Genomic DNA, 19676 nt, shown 5'->3' on the forward strand with positions numbered 1-19676 from the left:
CAAACACAGAATACCCACTAGTATAAACAGTAGTGTGCCGCTGGGCTAATAAAGCGGGAAAATGGAAAGGGATTCACTGATCCACTGCCTCTTTCACTTAAAGAGACAATGGCTCTGTTGTCCAGGCAAGGCGGCCTGATTAGAGCTGTGAGGGCTGAGAAAAAGCCTGGCTGAGAGAATAAAACAAGGCAATCATAAAGCAAACGGCAGTCACTTCTCTGTATCGATGTGGCTAGGCGGGGGTGAAGTCTGTGAGAAGTGTTGACAGCTGAGGGAACAACAGGAGTAGGTCTCGGAGTGATTCGTTTTCTCCCCCCTCTCTATTTGGCCAGGGAAACGGTGAGGGAGAATGCTTGTCCAAGATAACAAATACAGCAAGTGCAGATGCATAGCTGGGACTAGGAGCTCTATCTGCCAGGCGCTGAGATAGCCAAGAGCCTGAGCCGGGTACAAATGACTCTGGGTACAAAGGTACTATTTGTTCACCCTTGTTTTGGTATGGGCCCTGTGTCTCTGCTATTACTATTGGGATTGACCCGGTGCCATCTCTCTGCTCGGAATGCTCTCTCTCCACCGCGGCTTTGTGCGAGTGGGGGCGCTCAGACATGCGTGACTGTCAAGGTATGTACAGGACATGACCTGGGATTTCTAATGTGAACTGGAAATAGCCGAGCTCCTGCTTTCCACTTTCCTCAGTTGTGTTTCTGTGAAAACCCTCGAAGAAAAAACAACCTTCGGGAGTTACAGATTAATGATACTGGCAGCGAGCCAGGGCACCAGCTGGACACAACAGTTCAGAAGTTTATCAGTCATCCAAAACCTGGGACGTCATCACATTAGATCAAACTCGTCAAGTGTCCCCACTCTTCCTCACTTGTTTGCTCACTTCATCCTGGGAGCATGTGTCTCTGTAGTGCAGTTGTGAGTGTTTTCATGCAGGAGGTGGTCGTGAGGTGTTGTTGACTAGTGGGTGTGCTGGAGGGAGGCCGGGGTCCTGCAGCCTGTTAATGCTGTGTGCCGAGACGAGCGGCCGTGGCGGCACTCCTCATGGAGCACTTCACCCCTCCGACTGTACCCTGACACACCGTGACACCTGGAGCACTTTAGGCTGACCCGGCTACTCACCTCCTGTCTGATGGACAGATTAAAGGACCATTAAGCATAATTACTGTTTCAGTTGGAGAGGCCAACTCATCCTGTCAGAAATGGTTACAAATTGCTGCAACTCTGCCCCCCTGTATGTATGAATTTCATTACATTTCTCCACTTTCTTATTTCAGCAACTTTGGGAGATGACAGTAAAAATGTGTTGGGAAGGAGACATTTTTAGTTTTAGTTAGAAAACAGTATTTTCATAGTGTAAAATACTGTGTTTTAGCTCCATATCAGTTTTAATAAAATACACCGGAAAAGACTGTCACGTGACCACTCACATACACTGGGCATACATGTGCCCATGGAATCGGAAATTATTGCAGATTGCTTGAATAATACCTCCTGTCCTACACATGTAAACAGCTGTATCGTTGCAGAACTGAACAACAGCTGTTAGCAAAGACAACAGGGTCAACAACACTTGTAATTGATTACCTCTGTTGTGTTCTACCCTGGGAGCTGAGGTGAAGGGCGCGGTCACATCTGCAAATGTTTCAGTGGCAAATAGTCACTTCCTTTGCTGAGGCAAATTGCAGCCTGGCTTCGTGTGGAGTTCAACTTTGGTGAACTTTGACCCACGATATTTCCTGTACATGTGCGTATGTGTGACCGCGTCCTAATGCCGGATGAATCCACCAGTGCTACATTGTGACCGAAAAGACCCAATGAGCAAGCAGTTGTGTCTACGTCATTATCGATTTGTCGGTTTGCCCATCCAGACGAAAGCGTAGCCCCAGAGTTTTCAAACTGAAACAGGACCAGCAGGGTTTCTACACAGTTCTAAAACTCAATCCCATAAGCATAAGACTCAATTAGAATGAAGGAAAAGTAGCTTGCTTTGTAATATTTCCAGTATCGTGAATCGGCGGTTCTAAGCCAATCAAAGTGAGCCTGATGATTGTGGAGAGGAGTGTGACAGGTAGTTGATGTGATCTGGAGGGGAGCGGTGTGAGTGTGTGGTCTGCTGCGCTGTCTGTCTGATTATGTAAAATGTGGTGAGGTGGTGTAACACTGGCTGGCTGTTGCAGTGGTTTGCCAGCTCCACAGGGCCTGTAGCCAGTTTTACATGTGCAGCAGTGCCTTGTAATGTTCTCAGCTCTGTATCCATAAGAAAACCCACACTGCCGCCTCAGGGAAATCGGTCGATACCATCAACCCAGCTGGAGGCCACGGCGGCAGACTGAGTTTTCCCATTTTTACATCAACGCCGATGTTTATTATGAGATCTCCCTTTACTGTAACCTGTAACCTGCGCCTGCTCTCTTCATTTGGCCAATTATTACACCCATGGTGAGAACAAACAGTTTCCCTACTTAATAATTCACATCACTTTCATCTGATACTCAGTTACCATGGGCAATTTAGTAGTTGAATAATTTTGTGAAAAATTCATTTATTATCGCTGTGCGTTATGAATCCGGAGAGACGGAAAGTGGAGTGGTGGAGGATTTTAAATTGCGTCTGTGGAGCGAGGGATCCAAGGGTAGGTAATGTGTTCTAATGTTCTCAGCCATATGCATTGTTTTCAGGGCTCATCGGTTTTACATCGATTCCCACTGAAGTGTTTAATTGCATCATGAATATGATCTAATTCTGTCCTTTTCACCGAAACTGGAGCACTCTCCGCAAATGATGTACGGCCTTGACAGCACCACATCAGGATGTATTTTATATGGAATGTAAATTATAGTGTTAAATTAGCCTGGAAAGATAACTAGCTGGCACGGGGGAATGGACTCAACAGTTTAATTTAGTGTCAAAAGGCCGTGAAGGGATAAATCACCTCTCTCTCCCCTCACTACTATGCCATATTAAGCTTTAATCATTCTACTTTTCTTGTAATATCTCTTGTTTCTCACCGCTGCCTAAGGAGCTCTTGAAAACTAAACCACATTTCTTACAGCATCAGTTGACGGCTTATATTTTGAGCATATAGAGGACAATGTTTGTATCTCACTAACTTTTCCTCATGAAATATACTTAATATAACTTTCCCCAGAGATCCATAATGGCGCCTGAAGACCTGGAAATATGGAGATCGGGATTTTTTTTTTAACAGCGGCAGCATTTTTTTTCATAGCTCTAAGAAAGAAGAAAAAACAGGTGAAGAAGTGCCAGGCTTCGTGGTCGAGTCTTTTAGGTGGAGTCCTCATGGAACACATGAAAGCCATTACGAAGGCTTTGGCTTATAATAAGGATCTCTCCCGTTTCCTGTCCTGAAGGCTGGAGGGTTCGTCTGAGTGGCCTTGCCATTATCTGGGGTTACCCTCCATGACCCTGACCGTTCTCTGGGCCTCTGAGCACCACTCAGGAGGCAGCCTGCTCTATCTGACATGATTGTGTCCTTGACAACAACTAGAAGAGACCACCACCTGGCCAAGATCTGGGTTTATAATGTGAGAACTCACTTGGCTTTGTATTTCCAGAGTTCTCGCCTGTGAATTGACAATCACTTTAATTCACCTCTCATTCCTTTGGACGGCTGGACGGATGGAGGGGGGGGGGGGAAGAGAATCATGGAGGAGCTAGAGGGGCCAGAGAAAACTCTCAGGTGACTGAACTACTGTGCAGCTTCACGGAGACTAACAATGCTGCTCACATAGAATCCAAGCACTCACCTCTGCAGCGCCAGGGCACCTTCCTGCTCTCGGAGCTCCTCCCACTGTTCGGACGGTTTTGACAGCTCTCGAGAGAAAAGAGTCCTGAAATCATCAAGTGGGGCTGCAGTTGTTTTCCTTGTTGTTTTCATCCCCTGGTGGGGGTTGGGGCGAGTTTTGGGGAGGAATTGGTATGTTAAATGAGCTATGGGAGGTCTGCTGAGATTTTTTTCTTCCTTTCTTTTTTTTTTGAGTAGGGGGGAGTTCAGTCAGACGAGAATTGCTGTGTTGGGCGTTTGAGGCAGCTGTGTGAAGTCATTTTCCGGGAGTGCAAGCGGGAGAGAGGTGCGGATTAGGCAGCGCCTCTGAGCCGGAACAAGTCTGTCTGGGAAGGGATGAAGGCTACAAACCATAGATCTAATTCCCACTCACGCTGCTAGACAGCAGAGACACTCTCACACAGCCAGTGTGAATTAGGCCCATTTGCTCCCCTCAGTCTGAAGCGGGCGAACACTGGAGCAGACAGGGAGAAGTTGACAGACTCCTCACATCCTGCCCTCGCTCCCCCGACTCCCCGCGCTGTTTCCAGCCCACCTCTAAAAGCTGTCTCCAGCTCGGGCTCGTTTTTATTGTTTCTCGTGCTGCAGGTCTTTATTATTGCTGACATTAACATGAACACAGTGCAAAAACAGGTTCCACTGTAATCCTGCGGGCTGTGGAGAAACGGTTTGCACCTGTGGCCCCATTGATTCTGCGCCGGAAACTCCAGTGCTCTGAAGTTCATGTCTTTTTAATGTGTGTAATGCTTTGCCTCGGGTCATGCGATTGCCCTGAGGTGAAGGAAGGTTCACCAGGGGCCTGTGCAGCGGCGGATTAGCCGATTTGCCGTCCTCCATATTCTCTTTAAGATTAAGATTATGATTAAGATACATTTATTTGTCCCAAACACATGCAAAGACATGCACAAGCACACTCATGCAAGGAGGGAAATTTAACCTCTGCTTTTAACCCATCTGGTGCAGGACACACAGAGCAGTGGGCAGCCGTGTACGGCGCCCGGGGAGCAGATGTTGGGGGAGTAAGGTGCCTTGCTCAGGGGCACTAGACAGGGTAGGGAGAATCCTCTTGGATTTATGGACAGATCAATCCAGGTTAATCTTTTGTTGTTTCTCCGTGGAGTCGAACCAGAGACGAACTATAGTCCAAGTTTCTGCCACTAGTCCACCTCTTCCTAACATGGCTTCTCTTCTCTGTCTCCTTGTGCACCAAACTAAACCTAGTGCCCTCTTGTCAGGACACAAAACCCTGACCCCAGAGCCATGCAACGCAGGGCTGGGATCAATGGGGCTGACCCAGTTACGCTGCCCCCCCACCCTGCCTATTTGTGATTGGACACAAATTGGTTGTGGGTCAACCAGAGTTCTGGGGCGGCAGGAGGGAAAAGTTGAAATTCAGCGGTGGAATAACCTCTGAATGCTATCAGTCATGTAACTAATGATGTCCAGGGGCCTGAAGGATCAGTGACATCCCCCCCTGAAACGTAAACAGGCCTTTTTCTCCTCAATTCCACCACTTTTCAAACACTTGTTCCAGAGAACCTCCGAAAATCAATCGGATTGCTTTAGTTATTAAGGCTGGTTTTTAGAGCTCTGCTAGTTGTGAGGAAAAATGGAGATGTTGGTGTGAGTGGGGCCCCCTGTTCCCCCCCCCCGCTGTGCCTGTCTCTCCCATCACAGCCCTCTGCACTCTGCGTGCCCAGTAATGACTTGTATTACATGCTCTGTGGTGGGCAGGTCTTGTGTTAGGAGGCTGTATTAAATTTTTTTTCGGTGCTGTGAATGGAGGGGAAGGCTCTTTGTGTGTCTTTGAGAGGCACTGAATTGAAACGGTGTGCACCGAGTGAAGCTGATGAGGAGAGAGCGAGTCCTGGGAGGAACACGTGGATGCCTGGCAGGCAGCGAGACACTGTAGTGTGTTTGTGTGCACTTGTGCGTAGACACGTATCTAACAGTGTGTCTGCAAATGCTCAATGTGTGTTCACTGCAGAGGGATCTGAAGGAAGCGGGATTCTGAGTTGAATTTTCCATAGTTATTTGGCTTACTACTTATCCCACACTTCCGAACGGCCTGCCAAGAGATAGTTTATATCATATGAATGAAAATCTACCCGGGTGTCCTCATTCATCATTGAGACTCTCATTGAAACCCTTCATAAGGAGTGGAGAGGGTCCTAGCTATGGGCTAAGTGATTTTATGAGCAGCATCACGGGGGCTCAGGTCTTATTCTTTTTGTAGGAATGCATTTTCTACTTAGATGGCAACAAACTGCATTTGCACTTAAAACATATTCTGTAATCTTCTGTTATTTTACATACAAATTGCATCCTGGGCGATGCATTCATCATTGCTCATATCCAGCCCACTCTTAAATGAAAAATGTATCTGAGATGAATAATGGATCCCTCCATAGTATAATTTTGTGTTTCTTGAATATAGTCGAGAGTTTCTCCTCTGCCTTATCCTCTAAATTCCCCCCCAATTGCCTGGGTGGTGTTTTATAGGAGGGAGATATGAAGAAAAATGACTTTTTTACCACGGTTATTGTTTACCTGAGAATCTTCACAATATGAAGCCCCTTCGACACAGGCAATATGTGGAATATACTGTCCAAAAAAGGAAACTGCCATTGGGAATCATGGTGTAACGACTTCAGGACACTGCACATTTGAACGACAATCAATCATGATCATGTACCGCACCTTGTAGCATCGTATAAATGGAGTCCACGGAACAGTTGCTTTGGATAGGGTTTGTAAGTAGCTAGTGTGGCAGCGGCGTGGTGGCAGTGTTGCTGGTTCCTCTGGGGTCTACGGGTGGGCAGCCTTGTGTGAAGCCAGGAGAATTGAGGTTGAGTAGCCGAGGCCCTCTGTCTTTATCTCTAATTACATGGTAGGGCTCGGGGAGATTGAGCAGAACTTTCAAGCGCCCACAGCTCCGTGGCCCCCCCCCGGCTGTAGCACTGCTGGGTCTGAGGGTGTGAAGCAGAACCGCGTCTGGTGGGGCTCTAATCCCACCAAAGACATTCTCCCTGGGGAGCCTCCGGTGTTCCTCTACTCTCCACGGCGGCTCCGCAGTCTGCCACATTGGAACCCGCCGCTGGGGGAGAATCACGGCACGGCTCCGGCAGCCCACTCTGTCGTGCTCTACTTGCTCCTGTCGCTTTTTTGTCGTCCCCAAAGTTTCCCTCAGCCCGTCCTGGGAGACTTCCTGACACCGAGTTGCAGATGGGAAGCGTTGGACCGAGGCAGCTGGTGTCACAATGTGGATTGGAATTCACAGTTGGTATGAAATATGAAACAAATATGTCATTATACATATGTTTTCAACAGTTTGTTCATCCAGCTGTTTCCTTGCTCAGCCATCCCCACCCCTCCCATTGCGCCCCCCTCTCCTTGCCTTATAAACCTGGGAAGGGTTGACTGATACTAATGCATGATTTGTCCTATTCCGCCTGTTTCTCTCAGAGCGGCTACATTCACTTTATAATCATCCGTGGCTGTCACTTCACTCACTGGATCACTCCGACTAGTTCTGTGTTCTGCAATTTGATGTTTACACTTTGTTGTTTTGATGATATGAGACAGCAACATACTCCACTCCAAATGAAGAAGGCAGAATTATTCCAAGTCAGTTAAGTGTCCTTTGATTCCTTTGCGAGTTTAATCTGCAGAAATCGATAAAAGGATGCATGTTGGGCTTGGGAGTCAACAGCAGCAGTGTTTGATGGGTAAACGGACAAGCAAACGAATGATGTGGGGGAGCATTCATCTTTCTTTGCTAAATTGGCCCGCTACGTCCCCGGCTAATTGATTGATTGCATGACTTGCTGATACAATCAAAGCCTGGCCTGATTTATGGCAATAAATCAATTGATTAATAAAGTTTTCTGTGCCGGGGTTGGTCCGTGAAGGTGGGGAGAAGTGGTGGTGTGGGGGGGGGGGGGGAGACACACCTCCATGTCACACATCCGTCTTGGTGCCATCAGCCTTGTTGGTTTAGCCGGGTAATAAGAAAGGCCTGGATCTCCCTGCTGACATTTACAAAGAGCCGGCCGGCTGTGACCCGCTCCTTAGATTAACCTCCACTTGTTCTCATAAGCACCGCTGATATGAAAAGATGTGCACCGGTGGCCGGGGAAAAAAAAAATGAAGTGTGACTTTTTCCGTCTCACCGTTTGCATACATCATTAGGGGGAACAACAAAAAATCAATTGCACACTCCAGAATAAATAACAACAAATATCTTGAGCAGCATAATGCGAGGGCCTCTTGTTGACTCTTTCCAGATTACATTCAGCCAGGTGTTTAAACGCTGATTTACAGCAAGATGGAGTCCATTCCCTGCACTCGCCTGCCTGTCTGCCTGCCTGTTCAGAATATGAAATGGAAGTTAAACACTGTGAATCTCCAGTGTGGGGAGGAGGGCTCTGGACGTGTGGGCAGTGTAGCATCAAATAGATTGTGTTTCCTCCCGTGTAAACGCCTAATGTGTGCCGAGCGCTCTGACACAGATGAATGTAAGGAATTTGCTGTAAAGACTTTACGGCCCTTTTGAGAGACATGCCTGGGAACTGGTAGTGTGGAACCTGCTCCACGCCCCCCTGACCACATGTCCACACACACACACACGTACACACAGGCCTGCACAAGTGCTTACACATGCACACTTGTCAAGGCACACAGCCCTCCAAGGAGAGCAGCTACATCAAACTGGTGAGGCTGGCGCGGACATCAGGGACACTCTTTATTTGCTTTGGGTCAGAAATGGCCGCCCTGATGAGGTGATGAGAATTATCTCGCAGACCTGCTCCACACTGTGTACTATATTGTGGCAGCAACTAATCCTGCTGGTTCTCTTGACCGGGCTCATCATTTAATATCCAAGTCCTTCCGTCTTCTGCAGAACAGGACGTGAAAAGAAAGGATTCATGTATAAACTGCCCTTTCAAGTGGCTGCTCCCATTCTGCGGCAACGGAACTCGTCTACCAGATCTTCAAGCCTTTGTGCTGGCGCTCAAAGCTCTCGGCTGCTTGTTGTCAGCGCCGGTTTTATTCCCACTCTCAGCGCTCTATTTAGATCCATTTATTTTTGGTTCAAATGCTGTAAAATGAAAGTGCGATGGAGAGAAGGAGGGTAAAGGAGTGTTCCTTCTCTCTCAGACAGGTGGCCCTGGTTCATGTCGCCTGGCCCCAGGGGCCCCGCTAACCTCGTCTGAGCGAGAGGAGGGACCCGTCTCTCAGCGCTACACAGGTGGTGTGAAACACAGGCTCCTCTCCACACCTGAAATATTCAGATTCTTCCAGCAGCGTCGCTTTGATCTTGCTGCAATCGACATGGGAAAACGGAGAGAGTAGGGGGGAGAAAACAACAAAAACAAGAGGAAGAGCAGCACACCTGAGAGTGAACAGATTGACATTTCTTAAGAGAGAATAAACAATCGCAGGTTAGCTGTGTTGCACCGCGGCGGCGCGTCGTCTCAGGTGAAAGTGGGCCATCGCCGTGATGGCTGCATCTGTGGAGCCGTCCTCCAACTCCCACTTACTGACCTCAATGGTTGAAGCTTCACAGAAACGAGTCCCCTACAGTGCAGTCTGCTTTCCCCACTTTGAGAAAAAAAAAAAAAAAATCTTGTCCCCAATTTGATTGTTCAAGTTCCACACTGTCACTGCTCGGCTAGTTTGTTATTCATCCCATCCGAAAAACTTTGAAACACTGGGAGACCTCCCTGTTGCTCCTCCTCCATGTTCACATCCCCACTTGAGTTGATCATTGGGCCGACTGAAGTTATCATGGCTCCTCTCAGGTTTCAACCCACTAGTCTGCTAATGAATCATAGGACTATGTAATTAGTCACCCTGCATGTACCACACAATGACAATAGACACCCTGATTGTAACCACAGAGTTTGAAAGGAGCAGAACAATGGTCGGCCTTAATGATGATAAATAAGGTGTTGTAATTGGCATTCGTTTGGAGCATTCAGTCATGGATTGCAATTTGAAGTTTCTAATTGGAGGACATTTAAAGTTATTCATTGGATTCGGAGTGAGAACAGGATTGTGTGAAAGGGCTGTAATAAGATGTTGAAATTATACTTCTTGATATATTTTGAATACGACGTGACGATAAATAGAATTAGAGCCTCCGTGATCATACTGAGATGTGCTATCAATGTATCAGTGAGGAATAGGAAATGTGTGTGTGCCTGTGTGTCCAAGTGTGAATGTTGGAATTACAGTGAGAGAAGTGTTGACAAGTAGGCTGTGCTCTGGTGCATCAGGCGCCAAAAACTCTCTAAATGAAGCAGGGTATGACGAATAATGGCTGACAACACCAGTCACACCTTTTGCTGATGGTTGTAATGCTCACACGCTTCTCCTTCCTTTTGTAAGATTTAGCATGCTGTTTGAAGACAGCCTGACTGACTGGGGATTAATTATTTTGGATGATTTATCAGACTTACCAGTCCAGAGTTTAGAGAGGTGTCAAAATGAAATGTGATTTTCCTCGTCGGTAAGTCCTCACAATCTATACACTACCTACATATTCCTGCTCAGTGTCGTCAGTAATGCTGCTGCATAAAAATCCGTTTGCTTTTCAAGATAATGTTCTACTTTTAATTGTGGCTTTTTGTGTTAAGAATTATGAGATCATTTTACCTATTTGAGCCCCTAAACATTAATAAAATAACCACTCTTCAGTTGAATTGATAACAAGCAGAACCACCGACAGTGGGATGCAAGTGGATGTTGCTTAATAGTTTGACATTTACAGAAACACACTCCATTGCTTTCTTCCAGGCACATGAGAAAAACAATGCCACTCATATCTGTTATATATAACCGTACTGCCATGAGATAATTAGCTTAGCCCTAAGCATTAGCTTATCAGTCAGTGTATGTTTGGAAGCTGCAGAGATGCTGCTAGGCGACCAAGTCAAAAAGGTTGGAGACCGATCCTTTTCAAGAGGCATACAAAAAGGGCGATCTGTTGTCTAACGGTCAAGGCTCATGCCATCCATCCATTATCTATACTGCCTGTCCTTTTGAGGGTGGTAGGGGGAGCTGGAGCCAATCCCGGCTGACATTGGGTTAGAGGCGGGGTACACCCTGGACATGTTGCCAGCCTATCACAGGGCCAACATACAGAGACAAACAACCATTCACATTTGCAAACTCTTTGAACCTATGGACAATTCGCAATCTCAAATTAATAGCACCCCAATCTGCATGTGTCTGGACTGTGGGAGGAAGCCGGAGTAGCCGGACAAAACTCATATAGACACCTAGCTTCATGCCATAATATAGTATATGAAAAATACAAATCTTTGAATCTGTCTGCAATTGTTTTCGGTTTCTCTTTCAATTGTCGACTTGGGGTCTTAATGAAATGTCTGTAACATATTTTGGTCAAAATGCCACAATATTAATTTAAAACAGCCCTACTCAGAGTGACCTGTTTTGAGTGCCTGTTCCTTTAAAAGCTAATGAGCCAGCTCCCCCTTCTCCCCCTCACCCCTCCCCCACGGCATACGAGTGCCCGAATTTTTGGATGTCCATTTACCATTAGAAATATGGGTACAAAAGACAAAGATACATCTTGCAACCATATCGTTTTGAACCAGAGTCAGTCGGGCCGAAGCCTGGCTGCGAGAGCCCCAGCCGCGGAGACACGGGGGTCTCCGAGTGATGGAAAAGCAACCCTCGGACAGGCGTAGCCCCCGAAGGAACCTGGGGTTCTACCGGGGCGCACACCAACAGACTTTTGCCAATTATTTCCGGGACATTGCCTGAAAAATATGAATTCAATCCATTTCGCTCTTGTGTCTTCTGATCCTGGGACGTTATGTACAGATCTGTGCGGATCTGTGCAGCCGACCACAGCGCATCTTGAGTGCTTCATTTGCTTCATGCTGCTAGCTAGCTATTCCAGGTGTATCCGAGGTTTGCAAAAAACAAAGTGAAGTGCTTTGGCAAATATCGTATCTATAATGAGTGTGTGTGGGTGAGATGGCCAAGACCATGTGAGAGAGACTCCCACTTCATTGTGACGAGAGACTGATAAGGAAGTTTATTCGCAGTCACTCAAGCATGACGTTTCTGACAGAGAGGAACCATAACAAATCGCGGGAGCGGTTTTTTTCCAGAGTTTTAAGGACGGTAGAGCCAGATACCCAAATGAACGTGTAGAAGCACTCAGAGTGTGGAATTTTCATAATATGTCCCCGTTAAAAAATATTGACAATAAAGAAAACGGCAGTTTGCAGTTATTTAAAAATTTGCACATCTATGACCATATTTTGGTTTTGGCAAACACTTAACCTAATCTGAACTGTCACCCTGAAGTTAACTCCGCCCCTCAGGCACTTGCAGCGGGTTAAAACAAACTCCGATATGCAAATAGTGTTTTGACCCAGGTGTGGTGCGGTCTAATAGCAGTGCGTGGGTGGTGTGAACTGCTCGAGCTGAGCTGATGGAGAGTAAAAGTGAAGGAGCATTAGTCGGTGGTAAACAGATGGAGGGAGATGCCAGGTGATAGCAGCCGCTCACCCTCCTCCCGTCAGAGGCAGTGGGCTCAGCACACGTTCCGAGCGCCAGGTCGTGGAGGTCAGAGGCTCCTCCCGCCCGACTCCCTCTTTGTGGACGGTCCAGCACGCAGTCACACATGCACACACACAAACACACACACACACACACGCACACACACACACACACACACAAACACAAACACACACACACACACACACACACACACACACACACACACACACACACACACACACACACACACACACACAAACACACACACACACTCACACACACACACCTTCTTTGCCCGTGTGTTTGGCCCTTAACTGATGCTCAGCCCAAAGCAGGCTAGATAACAGTTAGTTTTGGATCTCTCACATGGACAGACGCCAGTGTGTGCTCTTCCCCACACCACTCCACCCCCCCCACCAAACAGCTCCATCCTGCCCCAGTGGCCGAGGGGAGGGGGGGGTTCCAGTAATAATGTTGAGGCCAGACTAGACTGCAGTGATTGGGGCCATTGATTGTGGTGATTTGATTTATTGATCAGTCCCCCCCTTACTCTCAAATGTGGCGTCTGAGATGTGGGGGCTAATCTGAGTTAGCTATGGACAATCTTGTGCCTCACAGAGAATGGGAGGCGATAAGGAATGTATGAAAGGAAACTACACTTATCTTAATCACACGCCGGTCCCTGCGCTGCCTTGCTGCAGCCCCTGTGCGCGGACGTCAGTGCACATGTGTCTGTGCGAGAGCGTGTGCCCGGCCGCTCTTTTGTGCGAGACCTTGCGTGCAAGTGTGTGTGGTTTTTTTTCTGCGTCGGTGTGCGAATGCGGGTGGGGGTTGTGAGGCAGTACAGTCACCAGGCAGAACAGAGTGGATCTATAAATTGATGGAATTCAAAGCCTCCAGCATCGATTACCATTATAACAAACAGCAGCACACAGAATGTCTGATTATTTTTAGACAAAGATTCTGTGCTCTCAGCAGCAATTCTGCTGATGCTGTCACACTTTCAGACATCTGCCTATGATTGCAATTAGATGGGATACAAAAAGAAAAATAATACCCCATCTGCATTTTTCCCTCTCTCCTCCTCCTCCCCATTTTTTCCTCTTTAATTTGTGCCGTCCAAGCCCACTACACACACAATAGTGATTTTGACTCAGTCAACCTCATTGCAGTACCTTGCGAGTTTTTTTTCCCAGTTGTCAACATTTTCCACCATGGGTTGTCTTTGTGAAAGGCTAGAAAATAGCTTACCACTACAGATGTAATCAAGACGAGCTAGGTTTAATGAATCAATGTCAAATCTACTCCAGCACAATGCATTTTACCTGCAACATTTACACTTGCACAGATTGTTACAGCACATCTTTCTGCTCCCATCTTTGTCAAGAGCCATTTTTGCTCTGCAAATCTTCTGCTGGATTTGATTATTAGACTTCATTCCCTGTGTTTGCGGCCCTTACCTGAAATAGACATATCGCACCCATCATTTAAATTAAATGCAGCATGCTTGACAACCCTCAGTGCTTTGTGTTTTTTGTAGATTCTCTCCCCTCCTGGCCTCTGTTTTTCATATCCTCCTTATCCCTCACCCATCAGAGTCTGAAGGTACCACACCCTGGACTTTTGCAGCAACACACTTGCATAAACCTGAGACCTCTTGATGATATCAATGATATAAATTACTGCCTGTCGGATCATGTGCTGGCTCCACTGATCAGGTTCATCTTCAGTCCCTCTGTGGCAGAAGCAAAGAGCCTACAATTGTAAGCCAAAGGACGTGAGTCACATTTTTTTTCCTGGTGTTCAGCAGTTTATTCTGCTTTAAGACCATTTACTGGCTGCCAATAGGCTGCAGGTCTATCCTGTTAAAACCAATAAGCTTCTTGTTTCTCGGTTGTTGTTTTTGAGTCAGAAGTCCCCAAGATTGCTTTCCCTGCAGATTGACTTGATCACGTCGGGACCGTTTCCATGTATAAAATCCCTCCTTCCTGCCGTTGCAGCCCCGATGACAGCTTCACCCTCCCCAGGGGAAACTCATCAATTATGGCTGGATGTTTGACTGGCAGAGACTTAATGACAGGAGCCCTGTATTGACCCGACTGCCACACACTGAAAATTTGGTCCCAATCGTCCTTTTTAAAACCTGTCAAATTATTACCGTGAAGCTCCTTTTAGAACAGCGCGTCGAACTTGCCTTTCCTCCTCTTTAAGTGTTCGAGACATCAAAAGCAACGTGTTCACGCAAAAGATTCCATGAAGGATGGAGATCAACGTAATGGAGAGTGGATTTTATCAGGGATCTTGTGGGTGCCCTGGTTATAGGTTGAAATGGATCCCATCAGATTAGGAGGCAGAGGAAATATCTTCCGTATCTTTTCTCTCCGGAGATAACATTGCCAAACACTACATTGTGGAGTTCCTCCCATCATCAATCTGAGCAAGACAACCAAAGTAGCAAACATTCTGTTCTGCTTCGCTTCCTTGCAGAAGACAGACAGTAGTTTTCATTTGATGGGCTGTTGCCCAGGCTTCCCTTCCTCATAATGGTCTAGAAACTGTGGGGGTGCTTTCAAAATAACCATGCCATTATGATTGCACTGTTTGGCTCTCATAGCGCGAGAATTCACCGTTCTCATCAGCTGAGCTGCAATAAGAAGCAAACCCTGCTCTACGCCGCGGCCGCTGAAGCACTGGCGAACTTAGAATCACCACACTGTTATATCTTAAGTACTTATAAAATCCACTCAGTCACTTCTGGAGGAATTTTCTCTTGGCAAGATTAGCCGGTCTGGGGTCATTTGAATCTAGTGGAGGTTGGCCGGCTTCTGAAAGCCCTCTCTCTAATCTCCAGGAAGGCTCATCCCAGACGGACTGTAAGGCCTAACAGGAATTTATTAAGTCCTGTCGCCTTATCCTGTACTGCCGTGGCCTTTTCCAGTGACAGCACGATTTATCAGGAATGACACATTTTTCACAAACCAAATGTATCTGAAATATTTGGATGCTTTCTTACTGTTGAACTTGAGATTTTTGAATGAGAGGAGCAGTGGTGGTAACCAGGTGTTTAAATGTATTTTCTTTCTTTGTTACAAATAGGGTATACGTCCGTTTGGTCCTGGAGAAACAATCCTTAGCAAAAACATACTGCAGTGGTTAATGGCAATTTTTATCCAAAGCAATTTCCCTCTGATTCACCTATTCTCACTCATATACCGATCACAGCAGGGTATCATGTGAGTCACTGGCGCAATAGTAATGTAAGACTAATGGGCACAGTATGGGGTTCAGTGTCTTCAACATGTGGTCATGATCAATGTGATTTAGTCAGTATAAGGACAAGGTGGACAATATTCTATATATATTTTAACATATCTCATCAATTTGCAAATATCAACAATTAATTTATCTTACTAACAATTTGTTCCTGCTACTGACTCTCTTCATTTGTCCATGATCACCACATTTTCCTTTCGACACCAAAGGAGCTTGGTGACATGTAAGAGCAAATACTACAGACAGGTGGCGCTGGTTCACTTATTGCATTTGAATATTGTAGAGCAGGCTAAGAAATGTCAAATATGTTTTTTATTTTGCATTTGGCAATTGCATTTTAAATTTAAATGTGACCTGAATGTTGCTAGCATACGAACAAAATCAGCTTACATTGTTTAGATTTTTAAATTTGAATGTCCACTTTATATATTGTCCACAGTACAGTGGAGTATGACTTAAAATTGAAATACCTTTTGATTTTCATGTTAATATGTTCGTGGAATTCCCATATGAGTATGTGAAAGTAAAAAAGCTAATTTAAGTAATGCATTTTCATTTCCATCCAGTTAGATATGACTGTTGTTTCGAGAATTTTTAGGCAATGTGTCTTTATGCTTTTTGGAATCTTTCTTTGCTGGTTGAAATAAATGACTTGGCCAACAAAGCGTCTCTCACAATGAAACAGCCACATGTCTTACAGGCAGCACACTGTTTATGAACCTGTAGCATCAAATCGCAAACACATTTGAAAGTTGTAATGTTTTAGTGCAGCGTGTCAGCTTACAGATACTGTGTGCTTCTCACGTCAAACTGTACACTCAGTCGTACTTAAGCCACTTTCTGACTCGTCAGTCCAGGGACTTGAACCAGCAGCCCTTCAATTAGCATCGTTCTTCGGACCGACAGGCTGCCAACATCTCACGAGGCCACCTCTGTCGAAGTTTCACCCTTTCCATTTCCTTCTTTGTGTGATGATTTATTAAATTGCCTTTAAGTAAGACTGCAGATTAATTAAAACACAGTCAATTTAATTTCCCGGCGTCATATATAAATTCGCAGTGGTAATTGAATCCCCTTCTCCACTTTTATAATGTAACCCAGCAGTTACAAGAAGAGATCCTCATCAATTACTGAGAGATTCAGTCAAAATGAAGAGGAGGTGAATGTGCGGTTGTCTGTTACAGCGTTGCTCAGTACAGGGTGAAGAGAGTTTGAATCTCTTTTCCTTTTTTTACTTTCCTTTCCTGTTTGCTGAAAGAGCCGGGAATTGGATGACGGATCGATAATATTGGATTTGCAATGGCATGTGGTGCAGCTGAGTCCAGCATGAATGCAAGGTTCTGATGAAGGGCCTGCCGCACAGACAGCTCTGAATAGTGGATCAGACATGTTGCCGGGGTGGAGCTTTCATTTCGCATAACACACACATGTAAACAGCCGATGTGCTGATACATAAATGCATAGCGATTGTGAGCTGTTCTTGTAGCAAAAGAGTAATTTGGTTAAAGCTATGGAGGCTCCTGTCCTGTATTGAAAATCTGTGTGGGATCAATATAATGATCTGTGCAGGCGATGGAAGAGAGATTGAAAAGAAGCTGAAAATAGATCTGACCTGTGGTAATTACAAAAGCAGGCGAGGTGTTTGGCCGGGCTTAAAAAACAGCCCTTCATTTCAGGAGGAAGCTCTTATTTGTTTGTAAGGGTGTTTGTCAGGTTATTGGGTCTCTACACGTGACCCAATACCCCCACCCCCACCTCTCTCTTCCTCTCACTCACTCACTCTCTCTCTCTCTCTCTCTACTCCCTCCCTCCCGCCCCACTCCCTCGCTGGCGCTCTATAGCCGTTGCAAGCGTATTGATTATTTCAAATACTGATTATCTAAAAGGCCTTCTGCTACTGTAGGCATTGGATTTATTTTGGCTTAATTATTTATGGGCCAGGGCTAGCTGTAAGTATTACTGCTGTGAGATCATGAAGGATTACATTGTTAATATTCAGCAGTGTATTTTTATTTATGTACACTCTAAGCTTTACTGGATGAGCGTTGGCAGGCGGGCTCCCTAAAGTGCCGTCTCCCTCCACCCGCTTCCTCTCACGCCGCTTCTCTCTCTCCTTTTGTGCGTTCACAGAGGGAGCTAAACTCTGTAGCATCTGAGCTGGCGGGTCGACAAGAGGAGAGCGAACATTCCCACAAGCACCTGGTAGAGCTGAGCAGGGAGTTCAAGAGAAATGTCCCTGAGGTGAGTCGAAACACCCCCCCCTCCTCCTCACACACACACACACACACACACACACACACACACACACACACACACACACACACACACACACGCATACACTGGCTTACAGCTCCATGTGTCGTTTTCCTCTTCTTCACCTCGGCAGGTACTGCCTCACTAGCGTTGCTCAAGCCCCCGCATACACCTTTTGTACAGGGAATTATTTCTTTCTTTCTGTAAAATGTGCATTAGTATATATTAACTGAGCACAACACTTGAGAGGAGCCAGAGTCAGCCTCCCCCACTCCCTCCCTCCCTCCCTCCCTCCCGAGTAGCTCAGTTAATATTTAAATGCAGAGGCCTTGCAGTAACGTTAGCCTCTGCCCGGCTGAGGTGAGAGTCCAGGAGGTTAATTTCCAAATGGTGAGGACCAGCTTCCTCCTAACTCTAAAGCACCAGTTTAGGATGACGTCAACATGGTGTCTGATTTAGCAGCTGATATACTGACTTTCGCCCCAAAAAATTCTTTGATGAAAAAGTGACCAGGTGTCCACCAGCTCTCCAACATGTCTGTAACAAACACTCCTTTTTTGTGCTTCAATTAGAAATGCTTTCATTGAAGGCAAATACACTGTGGAAATGTAAGCCAAAGGGGCCACACCATCACAGATCTTAGTGGAATTTGGCAGTGATGTCCATTTAGTCAAAGAATGTGTGCACTTAAAAATCTTGATTTTACGATCTTTCACCAGAAGAAACCACTGATTGGTCCTCAAATGAAACATCATGTTAGCAAAGTGTACAGTTTCTACAGAAAAACAAAGGGGAATAGTGTTTTAGGTTCTGGAGGGTTCAAAGTGACCAATCGAAGGAGAGGAGCATCATAGCCTCAATTGGCGAGTGAGCGGGTGAGCGTCTGTCGAGCAGTGATGAGTTGGCGCTGGTGCTAGCGGGACCACAGTTGTGCATGCGGAGCAGAAATGCACGCTCGTGAGTTTGGCTTTCGGCCTGCAGATTCTGCTCTGTGCAGAGTAGAAATACTCAGATTATGGTTTTGCGCAGACAAAAGATTTAAAGACATAATAATAACCACCATTTTTGGCGTGCCGATTTTGTCACAGCTGATTTTGGCTTCATAGATTTTTCATATGACAATGATCGCCATAAAGGAAGATATGGAGTGATGAAATTGAACTTTTTGGGCAGGGCTCGTTGACTCTGACCATATCTCTTTTCATTGCCATCTGTGACACATGCATATTTGGTTCCACAGGTTTCTCATGTGACTAAATCTGCAAGTTACATTTCATAAATATCGGTGACGCTGCAGCCAAACAGTGTGATAATTTCACACAGAATGACCCAAAGAATTTTCTTTACCTTTCCCTATTTTGAAAGGATTGATTTGCTTACTTCAAGTCAAAAGGTTCAAAAAGATCATTTGTACAAAAAATGTGTTTCACTTTAATAGTTTATCTGTATGCTTGCTGTAAAAATATATTTTATTATTTTATAATATATTTATTTTAAAAGCCTTTCTGACTGATTGATTCCAGTGAAAGTTTTAAAACAGACTTGATTTGTGAACCTAACTTCTCCCTACCTAATCTATGCACACCTCTACTTGGTCAGCGAGATACAGGAGCTGCAAAAACACTCAATAGTTTTATCAAACATAAATGTTAGATGAAAATAATACAAGAAAAATAACCAGTGTTGCAACTGAAAAATGACTTTGCTGTTTTTAATGTGTCAGTTGATTTAATGTACACAACCCTTTTAAGAGAATTTAACTTCATGTTTGCCGTCCATGCATTCTAAAGCCTCATGT

The 19676-nt window shown here is 45.6% G+C and overlaps 1 protein-coding gene across 2 annotated transcripts in view; it reads left to right on the forward strand.

Annotated features, from left to right (window-relative positions):
- The window catches only part of cux2b (cut-like homeobox 2b), an 86847-nt gene that overhangs the window by 17064 nt on the left and 50107 nt on the right, over nucleotides 1–19676 (forward strand). For both annotated transcript variants that reach the window (XM_061071217.1, XM_061071218.1), the window contains exon 2: nucleotides 17756–17866. In XM_061071217.1, coding sequence (XP_060927200.1) covers nucleotides 17756–17866 — 111 coding nt within the window. The remainder of the gene's footprint in view (nucleotides 1–17755; nucleotides 17867–19676) is intronic.

This window comes from Limanda limanda, chromosome 5, assembly GCF_963576545.1.
Source record: "Limanda limanda chromosome 5, fLimLim1.1, whole genome shotgun sequence".
NCBI lineage: Eukaryota > Metazoa > Chordata > Actinopteri > Pleuronectiformes > Pleuronectidae > Limanda > Limanda limanda.